The sequence below is a fragment of the Sorex fumeus genome, unplaced genomic scaffold, assembly GCF_029834395.1.
Source record: "Sorex fumeus unplaced genomic scaffold, SorFum_2.1 ptg000021l, whole genome shotgun sequence".
NCBI classification, from domain to species: domain Eukaryota; kingdom Metazoa; phylum Chordata; class Mammalia; order Eulipotyphla; family Soricidae; genus Sorex; species Sorex fumeus.
In genome coordinates, this window is record NW_026606078.1 from 7,009,296 (window position 1) to 7,027,578 (window position 18,283).

At 45.0% G+C, this 18,283-nt stretch overlaps 1 protein-coding gene across 3 annotated transcripts in view; it reads left to right on the forward strand.

Annotated features, from left to right (window-relative positions):
- The window catches only part of ACTN2 (actinin alpha 2), a 93,645-nt gene that overhangs the window by 56,408 nt on the left and 18,954 nt on the right, over positions 1-18,283 (forward strand). For 2 of the 3 annotated variants that reach the window (XM_056113610.1, XM_056113608.1), the window contains exons 9-12: positions 1,448-1,540; positions 3,227-3,457; positions 5,356-5,503; positions 15,344-15,494. In XM_056113610.1, coding sequence (XP_055969585.1) covers positions 1,448-1,540; positions 3,227-3,457; positions 5,356-5,503; positions 15,344-15,494 — 623 coding nt within the window. The remainder of the gene's footprint in view (positions 1-1,447; positions 1,541-3,226; positions 3,458-5,355; positions 5,504-15,343; positions 15,495-18,283) is intronic. The other variant, XM_056113609.1, reaches the window with a different exon arrangement.

The window sequence follows — 18,283 nt, forward strand, 5'->3', positions numbered from 1 at the left end:
CACGCCTCATTTACTGAGCAGTAAAGAGAGATGCAACAAGGAAAACTTAATTGCTTTTCAGTGTTCCTCGTTCTCTTAGAAGTTGCTTTGCATGTTCAATATTTGTTCAAACATTTTTCAGAACTAATCTTAACTAAAACAGCAAATGGTGTTAAAAAATTTTTTTTAAATGTATTCATCAAGTCACTCTGAGGAAACTGTAGGTGACCTTTAGATTTCTCCTTATTCGGGGCTGGAGTGATAGCACAGCGGGTAGGGCATTTGCCTTGCATGTGGCTGACTTGGATACGAGTCCCAGCATCCCATATAGTCCCCTGAGCACTGCCAGGAGTAATTCCTGAGTGCATGAGCCAGGAGTAACCCCTGAGCATCACCGGGTGTGACCCAAAAAAGGAAAAAAACATTTCTCCTTATTCACCTGTGTTTGTTTCCTGTCCTTTTCCTGACACAACTTTACTCAGAAAATCCCCACAAACTGATCTAGGCAGAGTATATAATACCTCTGTGATCCCCATCCCCTTTATGGCTACCCACAGCTAGTAATGACAACTGTAGTTCAGCCCATCTTTGCAGCTTTGGACTTCAGACGGGAGACGTTTGGTCAGGCTTAGGTAAGCATGGCAGCCCAAATTTGCAAGTTGTACTTGATTCATCACATGATCGTGACTCAAGGCCCAAGTTCCAGAATAAGAATAGAGAATTACGTATTTATCTGAAAGTTGTCTCCTATAGGTTATATAAAACCCTACATCTAGTTCAGCTCCGTGGAAAGATCCCCTAGAGCAAAGCCCCCATATTTATTTCAGGAAAGGACAAGAGTGAATTCAAAGGGGCTGGAACCATAGCACAGTGGGTAGGGCATTTGCCTTGCACTCGGCTGACCCAGTATCCCATATGGTCCCCTGAACACTGTCAGGAATAATTCTTGAGTGCATGAGCCAGGAGTAACCCCTGTGCATCGCCGGGTGTTATCCAAAAAGAAAAAAAAAGAGTGAATTCAAGGGCAGTGACCTATGTCTTTGGGACCCCTGCATTTTTGCTTTGGTTTCCCAAGACTGTCCTCACCCTGTAGTTAGGAGGGTAGTAGAACACTCAGTTGAAAATTCCGGGACTGGAGATGCTGGATGTCCTTGACCCAATTTATTTCTGTTACTAACTTGCTTGATGTTTTCCAAAGTTTGTGTTTTAGACTAATGGTATCTCCCCATTATTCCCTACAGTATATTCAGCCTGCCGTGTAAGTCTGTGTGAAAACTGTAAACAAGGTGTGAAATGACTCATAGTATTCAACAGCCATATACGCTCAATCTTACTCCACCCTAACCCGGAATCTGCACCATTGACAGCACGCCACCCCCCTCATTCCCTCCCATGCCCCGCCACCTTCAGTTTTGTGTATCACCTCCCTGTCGACAGAGCTGTCCTGTTTACCTATTGTGTTTTACAGGCTGAGACAGCGGCTAACAGGATATGTAAGGTTCTTGCTGTGAATCAAGAGAATGAGAGGCTGATGGAAGAATATGAGAGGCTAGCAAGTGAGGTAAAGGAAACGGGGTGACCTGCAGTCCTGTCCATACCCCACCCCCCACACAGAGGGTGAGGCACAGAGGGTGAACATGGATCATCAGGGCTTTTTATTTTTCTTTGCATTTTTTTTCATCTCAGGTGGAATAAAAATTGAGCTATATACACTGGATCTCAGAGACTGTCATCTTATAGCAACATAACGATCAGCACAAAAGTAATCCCGATGATCTCTCTAACCATTCCATAGCCTAGAGGTTGTCTGCGTGTTTGGAGAAGTAGACTGTGATTCCATTCTCAGCTTTGCACCCCTAGCATCGAACTCCCCTAGATGACATTGCATTGTTTGTTGGGTTTTTTTCCTCTGCTTCGTTGGCCACTGACATCACACACAATATGCTCTCCATGTTCCGAAGCCTTGCTCCACGCAGTGACCCAATGTCAAAGGAACAAGTCTGGCCTATTGTGAGACATGGCTCAGCTTCGTGTGTGCAAAAATATCAAGAGGAAGTAGAAGGAAGACAGAGCCTCCTTGCAGGATACTTGAGCATAGTTTTTTCTGATATCTTTCTTCAGCTCTTCAGCCAAGATTCTTGCTTAGAATAGCACTTTTGAGTTGCTCTTCTTTTTTGTTCTTATCAGAGCATAAATGGAAACTAAGCCATCTCATTACTGCTACTACATAGTTTTCCCAGACCAGTCACAGGACAAATACCATCCACAGCACGTCCTCTCTAGAAGGAACTCAGTCACCATGACACCTCTCAGAGACCATATGATTTTTGCTGTGATTTAATGTAGTTCATATTTGGTCTGTACTGGGAAAAGTGTCAGGACACTTGGAAGAGATCTTTCCAAGTTTAATCTAATCCATAGAGAACGAGTTTTTTATTTTCATACTACTGCTATGGGAAAATTCATTTCAATGTCATTGTTAAATTCCAGTCATCTTCAGGGTTGAAATGTGGCCAGAACTGAAGGACAGATAGATGATCTTCAGTAATTATATCCTCCCTTTTTGTGTTCCTTCACTTCTTAGTGGTTTTATAACAGCTCATATCTAAGAACTTAGTACTGATGAAGGGGCTGGGGGGGGGGGTGTTTCATCTTTAGGAATTCACTCTTAGTTTTTCTTTTATCATGTGAATTTCCTCAAGAGCTAGATATATTAAGTTAAAATGCACTTTGACATTGAGTTAATCCCAGTATACAAGACATTTGTGTAGTAAATGAATTCATTAGATTTGAGCTTGTTAAAATCCAAGTATGTTTAAAGTTAAACCTATTCTTTGCTGATCTTATTACAATGCATTCTGCCATGTCAGGTTTTGTTTTTGTTATTTTTTTAATTATAATTTGAAAGCTCCATTCAGCATTTGTCTGCTAATGTCTAGTCCTCAAGTTTCCTGTATATGTCCCGTTTTTGTGAAACATGACTTGTGTTGACTTTAAGTTTTCAACTTGTATATGGTACCTTTGGGATTGATCACTAGTGGCCATGGGTTGGACGCTGAAGTTCTCCATTGTGCTATTGTACGCCAAAAATGGCCTTTCTACTCCTTGCTGTCATGGGTATTGTAGTCCTGCTTCTGAAATTTTAGGAACACCAAGTTAACCCATTCCAAAGTGTTAGGTGCCCATGTTTTCAAAGGGGAGGCAGCTGGGCAGTGTGTTCAGCAGTATTTTTATGTTTGGCAAACAGCTTTTGGAATGGATTCGCCGCACCATCCCCTGGCTTGAGAACCGGACCCCTGAGAAGACCATGCAAGCCATGCAGAAAAAGCTGGAGGACTTCCGGGATTACCGTCGGAAGCACAAGCCCCCGAAGGTGCAGGAGAAGTGCCAGCTGGAGATCAACTTCAACACCTTGCAGACGAAGCTGAGGATCAGCAACCGTCCTGCTTTCATGCCCTCTGAGGGCAAGATGGTGTCGGTGAGTGGTCCAAGGGAGAAGGCCTTCCTCGCTTCCGGGGAAACCCCACCCAGCTTGTTTTCTGGTTGGTTGATTTCTAAATACTTTCTCTGGTGGAAAGTTGAGGAAGATACATGAATTTCTCTAGTCTTTCCAGTCATTTCTATCTATGAGTGCAAGTTTGGCCCTGTAATCCTTTAATTCTTAATGTTTTTCTCCTTAGCATCAGCAATTCTGAATTTGTAAATGCTTTTACATGGTGCCCAATAGGCTTTTGTATAGTTTTTTTGTTGGTCTTTGATTTGGGGCCTCACCAGATGGTGCATGGGGATTACTCCTGACTCTGTGCTCAAGGGTCACTCCTGGCTCTGTTCTCAGTGGCCACTCCTGCTATTGCTCAGGAGTCTGCATATGGTGCCAGAGATTGAACTGGGGCTAAGCCCCATGTATAGTCAGTGCTTAACCCTTGTTATCTCTCTCTGGTCCCATTAGTAGAGTTGTGGTGAATGACCTTTGTTTACTACTTTCTTCCTCAGGAGTTGGCCTTATCTTTCTTTGCCAGGTATACCAGCTTCTAGGTCCTGTGTGGTCCTTAATTGCTTATGTTACCACCTATCCAATTCTTCTCCTTCAGACCTAGTCCTATCTTAACTTCCTGTATCCACATCATCAGTTTCTCCTGCTTCTTGAATCACTCAGATAAGCATATAGAAATAACCTAGAATTTGGCAAACAGAAGTTAAGATCTTTGACTTCACATCTCCCTGGAACCATGGTCCTCTTGTTCCAAAGACCATCCAGAAAGTTTTTTAAGCTGCTTGTTTTTAACTCCATCCTGACCCTTTGCTACTTTCACTTTTCACTCTGCAGTCATCTGGTTTCCTTGCTTTATCTCCCACTTCCACCAAGACTGTTCTCATCAGGGTCAGTAGTATACATCCTAACACTCCAGTCACCATTTTAATTTTCATATTCTCTGTAAACATTGGGGCAAGAGCAAAAAATACAGCTGGTAGGACACTATCCTTGCACATGGCCAACCCAGGTTCAATCCTGGCATCCCACACTGTCCCATGAGCTTCACCAGGAGTATACTCCTGAGTGCAGAGCCAGGAGTAACACCTGAGCACTCTCAGGTGTGGCCGCCAAACAAACAAAAAGCATATTCTCTGTAGTTTCAATACCCTTAACCGTTACCTCCGTTTTTGAGATGCCGTTTGCTCTTGAACTTACTATTTTCTCCCACCTTTTCAAGGCTTTCAAATCATTGCTCAAAGCTTTGCCTCCCCTGCCCCTAACCAAAATAATAATAAGAAAGAAAGAGAGAGAAGGAAAGAAAAAGAAAGGAAGGAAGGAAGGAAGGAAGGAAGGAAGGAAGGAAGGAAGGGAATCACTAGCAGTGCATGTACCCTGAGCACTGCCAGGAATGACCCCTGAGCACCACCAGGTGTGACCCAAGAACTAGGGAAAAGAAAAAAAAAAGTGAAAACCTACACAAGCCTTTTTCCATATCTGAACAAGTGTTATATACTTACAACTGAATGAGATCAACTTTAAGAACTCTGGTGAGGACCAGAGTGATAGCATAGTGGGGAAGTGTCTTGACTTATATATGTCCAACTGAGGTTCAATCCCTGACACCCCATATGGTCTCCCAAGCCCTACCTGGAGTGATTACTGAGTACAGAACCAAGAGTATACCCTGTATACTGCTGGGTGTGCCCCCCCCACCAAGAAAACTAAAACAAAATAAAGACTCTGATGATAATGCCAAACTATTTGATGTTAAGCCAGTTGAATGGTCGGGAGGCATGGCAAGGAAAGGAAAACACTGCCAAACAGTTAGAGGAGGAGATTTTTAGAAGCCTAGATGACTGGTATATAACAGACACCTCTCGCTTATCCTCAAACCATCCCAGGATATTGCTGGTGCCTGGCAGAGGCTGGAGCAGGCAGAGAAAGGCTATGAGGAATGGCTTCTCAATGAGATCCGGAGGCTGGAGCGCTTGGAACATCTGGCGGAGAAGTTTAGGCAAAAGGCATCCACGCATGAAACATGGGCTTACGGTAAGTAGCCCAGGCACCTGTGCAGGGTTTTTAGGCTGTGTGTGTTGGTGGGGGGAGGGGGAAGGGGGAGAGTGTACACCCGGCTGCTCTCAGAGCTTACTCCTGGTTCTCTGCTAAGGACTCAGTCCTGATGGGTTTGGGGAACCATAGGTGGAGCTGAAAATTGAACTGAGGTCGGCTGCGTGCAAGGCAAGCTTCCTACCCACTGTACTGTAGCTCGGGCTCCTTCATTGCAGCATCACAGTTGGTCTGCAGACAGCCATGCTTACTGCTTATTCTGTTCCTGCTACCTGTGACCCTGTGGCACCCTGTGGAGGCGTCCTGCCCTCCATGCTCCTCCATGCTGTCCAGGTGCTACATTTCAAGAGTGGGTGTGAAGATTTGTTTTCTAGTCGAGCAAATAGTATATATATTTTTTAAATAATAGAATTTTAGAAATAGGCTCTTCTACACTTAAGTACTTAAATCCTGGTTCCTTGCTACCCTTCCCTCTTTTATTTTAGCTTTTGTATTTGATTCCCCAGTGCGGGGGGCCCCGCCAGACTACTCTCCGGCCCGTGGAGGTGGCCCTAGGATCCGTAGGTGCAAAGAGGGACCAACCGAATGAAGACACAAGACACAAGAGACAGAGTACAGTTTAGAAACAGAGATAAAGAGACAGGACAGGACAGGACTTTATTCAGGGAAGCAGGGGTATTATATACTTTGCAACGCAGGAAACTATGCTTACATCACAGAAGGCAATTACATCACTAGGTCATATCATATATTGTTAGGAGAGTTACAAAAACTACATGTTCCATGTGCTTGATTAGTCAGTGTCAGTTACTTCTTATTCTTGGGCTAGCTGTGACAAATGTTTTCTTTTAGACAACCATACATAGCTCATAGGCTGCGGTCAGAGCAGACGCAGTACCAGATTTGCGCTAGTCAGGACCCGCTTGTTCAGGGTCACATAGGCCAAGATAACCATACATAGCACAGGCACGTAGGCCCTTGGTCAGTTAAAGGGCCAGCTTCCCATATCTCCCCCTTCCTTTATTATAAAAGATGCCAGCTAGGGGGAGCATTGACTGGACCCCTCCAGGATATCAAGAAGACCTCTGTTTTGCGGAGGGGAGGAGAGTAAATAAAGCCTATTTCCCCTGCTCACTCTACTAGCGGAGGGGAGCTGCGGAAAAGGCCAGGCTAGGCAGAGGAAACCTCCATGCAGGCCCAGTGTACTCCACAGGGAGTCGGAAGCAGCCATGAGGCCTCCCTTGCAGTGCTTTGCCAGACACCTAGTGGTTGAACAAAAATGGAATAGGGTAAAGTCTGACTCTTTCGTACCCAGAGTGTCAGATCAGAGAGGGGCGGGAGAGCTGGCCATAAACAACTCAAGGTTGGGTCCAAACAAACATGACCCGTGAACCATCCTCTGCAGTAGCAGATTTTGTGGCCGCATAATCCAGGGAAGCATCTTCCATTGCCAGACGGTAGTAATGCACTTGTATGGGTTTAGCAGATAGAGAAGCTATCTGTTGTCTAACAAAAGCAGTAAGTCTAGTAAAAATGCATGGGCCAATAGTGGAAAATAATAAAAGAGCAGTAAGCGGTCCTAATAGGGGTGATAGGTAGGGTAACAGGGAATGGAGACCCCCATCCTGTAATGGAGGACTCACGCTTCCTGTGTCTCTGCTCCAAACCTTCCCTTAGTTCTCGCATGGAGTTTTTAATCACTCCACTGTGGTTCACATAAAGGCAACACTCGTCCCCCAAGGCAGCACATAATCCCCCCTCTTTCATAAAGAGCAAGTTCAGTCCTCAGCGGTTTTGAAGAGCAACCTTCAAAAGAAATGTCGGCGAATCCTCGGGGTGAGAGATGGATTGTTCAAGGCTCTCTAAATCAGCATCCACAGTGGCACGAAGTGTAGCTAGTCCAGAGTGCTGAGAAGCCAGGGGACGATGCCTGTACCAGCGCCCGCAAGGCCAAGGGTGAACAGGGTGGCGATGGTAATGGCGGAAACAGGCTCGCTGCGGAATCGGCGGGGTGAGGCAACATGGGCGGGGATCAGTAATCATAAAGGGTGGAAGTTGGGTGGTACAAAATACGGGGGACCACCTGGGAAGTGCCGACCTTATCTTAACATGACAAAACTGTACTCTGCAGTGCTTCCATAAATATTCAAAAGGCCTTTAAAATGCTCACAATTAAAGCTCTTACAAGGTATATTCACTGGGCAAAAGATCACTTTACATTAGAAATTAACCAGAAGATATCTTAAAATTCTGATTTCCAGGAAAACACAAATATAGAAAGATTAAAGCACTCATAGATTATTATGAAACATTAATATTTCACACTTGTGTACAAAGCTTTGTAAAGAACAGGGCCAGGTTGATACCTGGTGACAAGGCTTTGCATGAGATAAAGTTATCAAAATAGTAGCATGTACTTTCAAGCACTGGACAGGCTGATATCTGAGATTAACCCACTTTATAACTGTTAGTAGTTCTAGAAATTTTAGTTACCAGGAGTCTCAGAGATCAGATAGAGCACTGGTAGGGCAAGTTTTGCAACCAATTTTATAACTCTAGAAACTCATGTTTAAACTAAACCATTACATTTGAACCTGTTTTCATGTGTCACAGTTATTTTAACTCACAGGACTTTCTAGGTCAAATATTCTAATCCAATGCAAATATACAGTAACATAACAACATAAGACCTATGAACAATCAATTTTTATAAAACATTATAAAACCTTCTTTGGCTTAATTTCAATAGTTCTTATACCTTAGTTATTTAAAATCATGAACTCTCTACACCAGATACTTTTAACAATTCCACAAGAATACAAACATGCTTTCAGACACAGAAAAAAAAAAACCTTTGATATTATCATAGAAAATAACACTTGGACTGTCAATGTTTATGTAACCATAAGAAAACTTTGTGTATTTTGACGCCTTCTGTACCTCTGTTGTTTATAAAACAGCTAAATTCCTCATTACAATTGGCTGAGGCTTGTAAGATAAAGTCTTGCATTCTCTGAACTTTATTTCACTTTAGTTTCAGGCTCTAGTTCCATAGCTCTTCTAGATATTACAGATTCTTAAGTTCAAAAGGATTTCAACTGTTAATAATCATATAATCATTAATGTTCTTCTAACAAGAAATTTAGATTGAGAATTCTGCTTTCTCTGTAGGCTCATCCTTCTGATAAGAAATCTTCGTTTAACCCTTGTCTGACAGGTTCCAAAAACAACTGCATTTCTTCAATCACTGGGTTGCATATCACTAACTTCTTTAGAATTTCTACTTCTGATATCAGCCTGGTTTTAACACTCGAGTGTTCACACAGACAGACAGACAGACAGACAGACAGACAATGAACTGACTAAAACACCACACATACATGTGCACACATCTGCAGTTGATCGATTGATCTGACCCTTCAAAAGATGACAGGGAGAAACTGATGGACTGAGAAACGAAGGGACAGTCCCCAGGGCGAAGAAATCTTATCGGCGGATTGGGAACACTGCTCCCCATTCCCAGCCTGACCAGCCAGTCTCCTGCTTGTTAAAAATGGGTCAAGAAAACGCTTTTGTTGATATAAGCTGACAAAATAAACTATGACAAAGATGTTACCATATTTTTGCCAAGGTTAATTCTGAGGCCGGGAGATTCTTATCAGATATGGGGATAGGCTGCCTAGTGACACACTTCTTCGTTTCTGATGTCAAACAGTTAATCATAAGATAGTGCATTTCCTGCCTCCGCTGCTTGGATACTCCTATTTCTTTTGTTACCTGCAAAGATCTGACTCCAAAATAATCTGGTAATGCAAACTGCCATTCACTGGCTATCTTTCCCCACTATACTCAGGCCACATGGTGTTACAGAGGTCAACAAGATACTCTATCTAAACTACCTACTTGGAAGCTCCTAGGGTGTTTTTCTAATTGCAAGCAATAATCTATGAAAAAGGATGGTTCCTTGGCAAAACTTTTCTCCAGGTCTATCACTTTGGCTTCTCCCAAGGGGACTCTAACCCCTTGTAAGTTGGCCTTTACTCAGAGGCTCATTGGATTTGGATGTCTCCACCTGGGTAGGCCTAGAGTTGGGCAGACCCACAGCTGTGTGCCTGCTGAACCTAGTGCCATGGCCTTAAAAACTCTGCTTTTTCAAAAAAAAAAAAGTTCTGCCTTTCTTAGCTTGCTGCCTCTTTCCCGCTTATCACTTTTTGCTGGCTTGCAGCTCTTCTCAGGCCTCTTACCTGCCTTTTACCCTTTAATTCTCTCTGCCTTACATCTGAACTGCCTTCATTAGCATTTCAGTTGACCTCTAGCTGATCTTCTAGTTAGACTGAGACTGGGTGGGGAGAAGGATCTCATGCCTGGAAATTGGTCTGCCTTAGCTAGCACAGCGGTAGGGCGGTTGCCTTGCACGCAGCCAACATGGCCGACCCGACTTCGATTCCTCCGCCCCTCTCGGAGAGCCCGGCAAGCTACCGAGAGTATCTCGCCCGCACGGCAGAGCCTGGCAAGCTCCCCATGACGTATTCGATATGCCAGACACAGTAACAACAAAGTCTCCAATGGAGACATTACTGGGCCCACTCGAGCAAATCGATGATCAATGGGAGCGCCTTTACTTTTACTTACTTAGTTTCCCAGAGTCTTTCTTACTAGTGGGTTTTTCTCCCATCCTTTTCATAGTGGATGGTGACGCAAAACAGACAAAGGAGGGGTGCCTCTTTGCAGAGACCATTCACACAGAGGTTAACACATTCCTTCCCCATGCCCCCTAGAGATTTCCAAAGGAGCATACCTTCACAGCAGATTTTCCACAGATTACCTCTTTTACTGGAGCCACAGGTTTGGTGAGAAAGAACCTTATGGGGGCCAATCCACACCAAAGGAAGGCCATTCTGATGAACAATAAATGCCAAACTTACCTTTCTTGATCCTCAAGCCCAGATCCTGAGCTTTCCTGTGGATCTCAGAGAAGTGATCAAGAATTAAAACTTTGGGGGTCGATCGTTTTTGACCCATGTTAAACAATCTTAATAAACAGAACTAGGAATAAGATAACAAGACAATACACACACTAAGGACACACACACAGATCACACTCCCACACTCGCTCGGACTGGTCCTCCTCTCACACTGGTGCGCACCACACTCACCACAGTTACACTGGGATTCCCAAACTTGCCCAAAGGGCGTGCACGTGATTTTCACCTCCGGGGGGGGTTTTTAGTTCTTCCAAGTCTTCTCCTGGTGCCAGGTTTTCCAGATCAGATGAATATGTCCCAGAGAATATGTTCTTTAAATCATGGGCATTGTGACTAGTGGGTATCTCATAACTCAGACATCTGGTTTATCTTCCATGTCTACCGAGCTCCCTGTGATTTACAGCTCAGGGCATCTGCATTCCTGTGGAGGCTCATAAGGGGAGAGTTACTAGTGGAGGGGCACATCAAGTTGCTAATTAGCAGTGCTTTATTCAGGCACTCCCCCACAAGGGCCCAAGTTATTTTATTTTTTTAATTAATTTTTTTTATTATAAGCGAACTTCCCACTGTCTGGTAGTAAGAAAGGAGGGAGAGGGAGAGAGAAAGGTGGCGTTTTCAAATGTGGGGACGTGGATGTGCTTAACTGATGAGTACCTAACGATGCACAGTTTTTTCTTCTGCAGGGGACGCGATTTTATTCTGGGAATCGCGGCTGTGACCCCCTCATCCTGTCACGGGAGACTTCTAGCGGCGAGCGCCCTAGTGGCTTTTAAGTGCTCGACCCATGCCCGCAGGGAGGAACCGCCGGGAAAGGGAAATGGAGTTAAAGAGCGAAGAAAGTGACTGAGAAAGTGAGAGGGAGAAATTTTGGCTCAATAACCAGGCCACCCAAAACAAATTTGGGCTGATGGGAGGGAGGGGATAGAGGGAGGCTGAGAAGGGCCACGAGACTGTGGAGCAGAGGGGTGGTAGCCCTTTAAGAAGGTCTCTAAGTCTTATTGCCAGTAGGAAAAGGCCAGGACTGGGATTTTCTTCCACACGGCCCCAGCATTCATTGATAAGATTCCAATAGGAAAAGGTCAGGGCGGGGATTTTACAGTCTCCCACACAGCCCCAGCGTTTCTTATACACACATTTTCAAGAAGAAAGAAATCGACAAGGTCCTTTTTCTTTACCTTGACTCCTGTGATGTTTAAGGGAAGTCTTAAATAATTCCCTCTTAGTCAGGGTCTGCCCCATGACTACTGACGGCAGATCAAGGGACAAGAGTGAACAAAAGAGGAAAAAAGAGAAAACTACAGAGGAGAAAAAAGGAAAGAGAAGGACACTTACATGAAAGAGAAAGAAGACGCGACATAGATGGGTCACTGGAAGGCTGTGAATACCTGCATGAATACCTGGGAGAAACAGACGCGAGACACGGGGGAGGCCCGACAAAGGGGCCTACTCAGGTGCTTGTCTGGCCAGTGGGAAACTTAGCCGTAGTGGACCAGCCAAAAGTGACTTACGGCCGACGTCTAAGTCAGCACCACCATAGACCATATGTTTCCCGTGGAATCGCAGACAGCCCACTCGGATTCCATAGCCTTTCAGGGACCTTAAGGGTACCCCAGCCGTGGAACCACAGACTCGAATCAGAGGCGAGGATGCCTCTGACTGCTCACTCACTCACACACACATTCCACAGAGGACACAACAAAGGGGGACGTGGGGGGGGGGGGCCTTATCCAACCCAGTGACCGTCTCATACACCTTCTATGAGACTGAACACTCAATTCTCCCCTTGATGCTGCCCTACTCGTCCTCAATCACGAGACAGGGACTTCCAGATTAGACGTGCACTTACCTTTCCGTGCGTCCCGGTGGCCACTGCTTCCGGAAGGGGAGTTCGGCAGTCGTCTCCCAGACACCGCCCCACGTTGGACGCCAGCTTCCCACACCCCAGATACCTGTTTAGGTATCTGGGGAATCAAATACAAATTAAAAATTAGAAACACAAATCAAATAACTCAGGTCAGGCAACCTTGGCGCAGATATCAACTTCTGCCAACAGAATGCCAAAAAGCAATATATAATTTCCCATTTAGAAAATGTTTGGGAAGGAAGAATGCAAGATTCATTTTCTAGGGGCCAGAGCTGTAGGATAGCAGGTAGGGTATTTGCCTTGCACGTGGCTGACCCACGTTCAATCCCTGGTATCCCATATGGTCTCTAAGCCGGCCAGGAATGATTTCTGAGTACAGAGCCAGGACTAGCCCAGAGCATTGCCAGGTGTGGCCCAGAAACAAACAGATTCATTTTCTACAGTCTTCACTTCCTTTTCAATTTTTTTTTCTAGATCACTGCAGTGATGATGATAAAAATTATAATACAGGGATGGAGTGATAGTATAGCGATTAAGGCATTTACCTTGCACTCAGCTGACCCAGGTTCAATTGCCAACATCCCATATGGCCCCCCTGAACACCATCAGGTGTAATTCCTGAGTGCAGAGCTAGGAGTAACCCCTGTGCATCACCAGGTGTGATCCCAAAAAAAGCAAAAAAAAATATTATATTATTTTGGAGGCTGTCCGCTGAGGTCAAAGGGGAAAAATTGGGGTTGGGCTCACTCAGAGATGAATCCTGGCCATGCTTGGATGACCATATGAGGTGCCAGTGTTTTCCTCTCCATTCCTGCAAGAACAGAAACATCCCAAGTCATTTAACCTTGTTTTAAAAAGGTTAGGGATGTTCCCATTTTTGCCTTATTATTGTCCAACTGCTAATATCACACAACAGGATACTTAATGGCTACATCTTTGGAGGGGCAGGCTCGGCCCCAGCTCTGACACTTCCCAGCCTGTGCCTTGGAGAAATGAACCATTGAGCACTGCCCTGTCCTCTTCAGAGTGAGAATGACAGTCAGACCTTTTATAGGCGTTTTTTCAGGGGAAGGGGGATGTTGCACAAGCGTACTTATGAGTCTGGGAGAGAGGGGCTGGAGAGATAGCACAGAGGGTAGGATGTTTGCCTTGCATATAGCCGACCCGGGTTCGATTCCCAGCTACCCATATGGTCTTCTGCGCACTGCCAGGAGTAATTCCTGAGTGCATGAGCCAGGAGTAACCCCTGTGCATCGCCAGGTGTGACCCAAAAAGAAAAAAAAAAGAGTCTGGAAGCCCGAGGCTGGAGCTATAGCACAGTGGGTAGGGCGTTTGCCTTGTACACGGCTGACCCGCGTTCAATTCCCAGCATCCCATATCGTCCTCTGAGCACTGCCAGGAGTAATTCCTGAGTACTGAGCCAGGAGTAACCCCTGAGCACTGCTGGGTGTGAAAGAAAAAAAAAAGTCTGGGAGCTCCCTTCTCATAATACTCAACCAGCTGGGTTGATGATTTAATGTGAAGACCTGAGGATGAGATTCTGTTAGGGTCCGAGTGGAGGGGAATTACCTGGGTCCCCTCAGGAATGCTCAGGGCTCTCCCAGGCTGCATTCAGCAGTGGTAGAAGACCAAGTGGACACTGGACACTGGAGCTGAGGCCAGTCCCATAGCTCAGGTCCAGTCCCCCTAACCACTGTATTCCCAGTCCATCATAAGGTTGGTTTGTTTTGTTTTGTTCGGGGTGAGTTGGGACCATACTTGTTTTTTCTCAAGGGCTGTTTCTGAAATGCTTAGTAGGGAGATCATTATATGTGGTACCAGTGCTTGAGCAGGAGGTCAGCCACATGCAAAGCAAACACCTTACCTTCCTGTATTATATTTCACTGGCCCCATTCATAGGGTTCTGATGGAGATCTAATGAGTTCATATTTATAAAGTACTGAAATCAGTATTCGGCACATAGTAAGTGCTATATTGTCATCATTAAATATCTGAACATCTGTTTTTCACTTCTAGCTTTATAAAATTAAATTCTTAAAAATAATTATCCAAGGGATAAGTATGCAAGCAGTTATAATTACAGCAGTTGCATGGTTTAAGAAATATTTATAGAGTCAGTGAGATAGTACAGTGGTAGGGTGATTGCTTTGCATGCAGCTGACTTGTGTTTGATCCCCGGCATCCCATCTGGTCCCCCATGTACTGTCAGTAGTGATTCCTGAATGCAGAGCCAGGAGTAAGCCCTGAGCACTACCAGGTGTACCCCAAACAGCCCCTCCAAAATAAAATTTTAATAAAGGTCAAAAAGATAGCTCAAAGGACCTCTTGTTTGCTGGGTTCAATCTCTGGCACTGCGTGGTCTGCTGAGCACCAGCAGAAGCATGAGCTCAGTCAGAACTGAGAACAACCTCCCACAAGCTTTGCCAAGTGTAATCCCAGTTCTCCTTCCCCAAATATTTGTGAGGAAATAGGTAGCGGTTTGAAGAAAACAAATTTTATATTACAAGTGGGGCAGGGAATACAGCTACATTTAACCACACATAATAATGCTTCCAAACAAAAAGAACTGGGGTAACAATTTAGCCAGTGGGTAAGCAAGTGGAGTAGAGTGTCTTATCAAACCAGTTATCCTAGGAAATTCTGATGAGCTAATAACTGCTAATGGTAACTGAGCATCAAGCAAGTGGTACACATTTGTTCTTTGGTACATATTCAGCTTGCTTCCCCATAACCTCCCCCCATTATCTGTGGGGCTGACCTTCCAGCACAGATCCTGTAGTAGAGACCTTGGTGCGCCTTGGACAGCATAGCAGCCTGGACTCCGTCTGCGAGATTGCCTCTGTGCCTTGGGTTCTCTCAGACCCACCGCTTCCCCTGCTTCTTGGGGAATCTTAAGTCTCAGAACTGTGGTAGCTCTGAGAAGCCGATGTGTGACATTTGCATCTTCACACTTTCTCACTGCAACCTTTGCAGGCAAAGAACAGATTTTGCTGCAGAAGGATTATGAGTCGGCGTCCCTGACCGAGGTCCGGGCTCTGCTGCGGAAACACGAGGCTTTCGAGAGTGACCTGGCGGCGCACCAGGACCGGGTGGAGCAGATCGCGGCCATTGCTCAGGAGCTCAAGTATGTGTGTGTGGGCCGTGCAGGGGCAGCTGCTCAGCAGGGAGCCTTGTGCCAGGGCCTCCCAGAGGGCTGCAGGACGTGCATCCTTCCGTTCTATGCTCAGTTTACAGAAATCCCAGCGGGAGGACTCCGATGAAAGTCAGCGTGGCTTATTTTGTCAACTTCATTTTTTTTTGTTTTGGGGATCACACCTGCAGTGCTTGAGGGAGTCTTCTGGCTGTGTGGTTGTAGGTCACTCTTGGTGGTGTTGGGGAGACCAGACAATACCAGGGCTCAAACCCTGATCTCAGGACTGGAGTGATAGTACAGCGGATAGGGCGTTTGCCTTGCACGCGGCTGACCCAGGTTTGATTCCCAGCATCCCATATGGTCCCCTGAGCACCACAAGGAGTAATTTCTGAGTGCAAACCTAGGAGTAACCCCTGTGCATCGCCAGGTGTGACCCAAAAAGAAAAAAAAAAACACCCAGGTCTCTTGCATGCCAAGCTAGTAATCCAGCCCTTTGAGCCCTTTCTCTGGCCATCTTGTCATGTGTGCATATTAAACTGAGGAGTGGTGGTTTGGGGGCACACCTAGCAGAGCTCAGGGATTTCTCCTGGCTCTGTGCTCAGGGATCACTCCTGGCGGTGCTCAGGGGACTATATCTGGGCCAAGGATTGACATGAGTCATCCTGTACAAAGCAAGCACCTTACCTGCTTTACTATCTCTCCGGCCTTTTTCTTTTGAACTATAAAGAGATGAACTGACTTCAGTTTGGGGGTCTTTGGGGCCGTGGTAGAACTCCCTGTGCCATCCCATCAAGCAGCACTCCTACCCTCAGCAGAGGGAGGCAGCACTACTTCCCAGAGAAAGGGGAATAAGTTTGGAAAATATGTGCTCTCTCATGTCCTTGTTCTTTATTTTATGGTAGTTGCTAGTAGTGTGCTACAGAACCCATGAATGCAGGTGCAGTTTCCTTTCAGCACTCCTTAAGACCCCCCTTAAGATCACAGTTCTCTTTTGAAAGATAAATCTTTAACCACACCTTTTCCCTGCATTATAATTGATACCTCATTAAAATTTTTATTTGTTTATTTATTTTTGCTAGTTTGGGTCCCACCTGGCAGTGCTCAGATACTTCACCCAGCAGTGTGACTGGGTGTCCCTCCCAGTGGTGTCTGGGGGGGGTTGGCTGGTGCTGGAGATTGAATCCATGTCTTCTGCATGCAAAGCATGTGCTTAGCCCCATGAGCAATCTCTGATAGTTGCAAAAATTTTGGAGTTTGTCACATGAGAATTACTTCTCAAAATCATAGTAATAAGCATTTATTTCTGTATGTTTTATTCTAAAATTGCCCATGTGGAGTCCTGAGTGATAGTACAGTGAATTAGGTGCTTGCCTTACACACAGCCAACCTGGATTTAATCCCTGGCACCCCATCTTTCCCCTGAACACTGACAGGAGTGATCCCTGAGCACAGAGCTAAGACTAAGCCCTGAGCAGCTGGGTATGGTCCAGAAATAAAAAAAAAAACACCCCCTCAACTGATGAGAGCTATTTGAGAGTTCATCCTAACTCCTTTTATTTATTTTTATACTCTTTTTGTAATTCTATTTGTTGGGTTTGGGAACTATATTGGTAACCAGAGAGTTACTCTTCTCTCTGCCATGTGCCATGAGGTGCAAGCAGTCAAAGTATGTGTTTAGCTCACCATATTGTCTCCAATCCCATAACTACTTTGAGTGATTTGAAATGACTCTGTGATTGTGCACAGGGTTGGGGAGAAGTCCCAATGGGCTTCACTGTCTGTTTTGCATGCAGTGCCAAGTTTCATCCCTGGCACCGGTCCACATGGCCCACCAGGTGGAGCCCTAGCTGTGCTCAGCACCACATCAGGAGTAACCCCTGAGCACTACTGGGTGTGTCCTCCCCCAAAAAACACAAAGAATGGCCTCTAAAACTTAAGTAATAACTTTATATCATTCTGGTGTAGATACCAGTGTATCTTCACACAGTCAAGAGCAGCACCCTGGGGCTGGATAGAGAATACAGGGATGATGGCGCTTGTGTTGCTTGACACACACACTGTCAGAAACAACCCCGAGCACAGAGCAGGGAGTAGCCTCAGGGCATCTCTGGATGGGGCCCAAACCCTCAATAAAAGAAAGGAATCGCAAAATGAACTGCTACAGTATAAGAAGGAATTAAAGGTTATGAGAAAAGGAGGAAGAGCTGATAAGTCATCTGAAAGGGAGCCAGTTGTACCGTGAAATGGAATTGGGCTTTTAATTAACTTATTACCATCAAACACAAGTTGATTTCTAATGATGCACCCCTGAATTGTAATGTTACAATGCAACATTACTTCAACAAAAAAAAAAGGAACTAGATACTGAATTTTAATCAGTAGCTCCTCTTACTATTATTAACTTTCATTTTTATCTTTCCTAAAATAATAAGTCAAAATGTGCAGCTCTCAAAGTGTATGAAAAATGGTAGGCACAGTTATGCAAACCTCCTTGGAACTGGAGATGCGTAGCACGGCGGCTAGGTATGAATTAGAGAAAAGACAGAGAAATGAATACCTTAAAGATAACTGTAGGGAGGAAAGAAGTGGTCTTTTCGTAGGGATTAGTCACAGGAGTTTCAGGTTATTGTTTTTGAAGTATTTCTTGTCCTTAATATTTACATTTTAAGGAGCAATAACCTTTCACTTTGTGTTCAGGAAAATGTAAACTACTGATGTGTTTTGGTTGGTTTTTAAGTTATATCTCTAAGTAAAAGAATCTTAGTGCGTCTCAGTCCCAT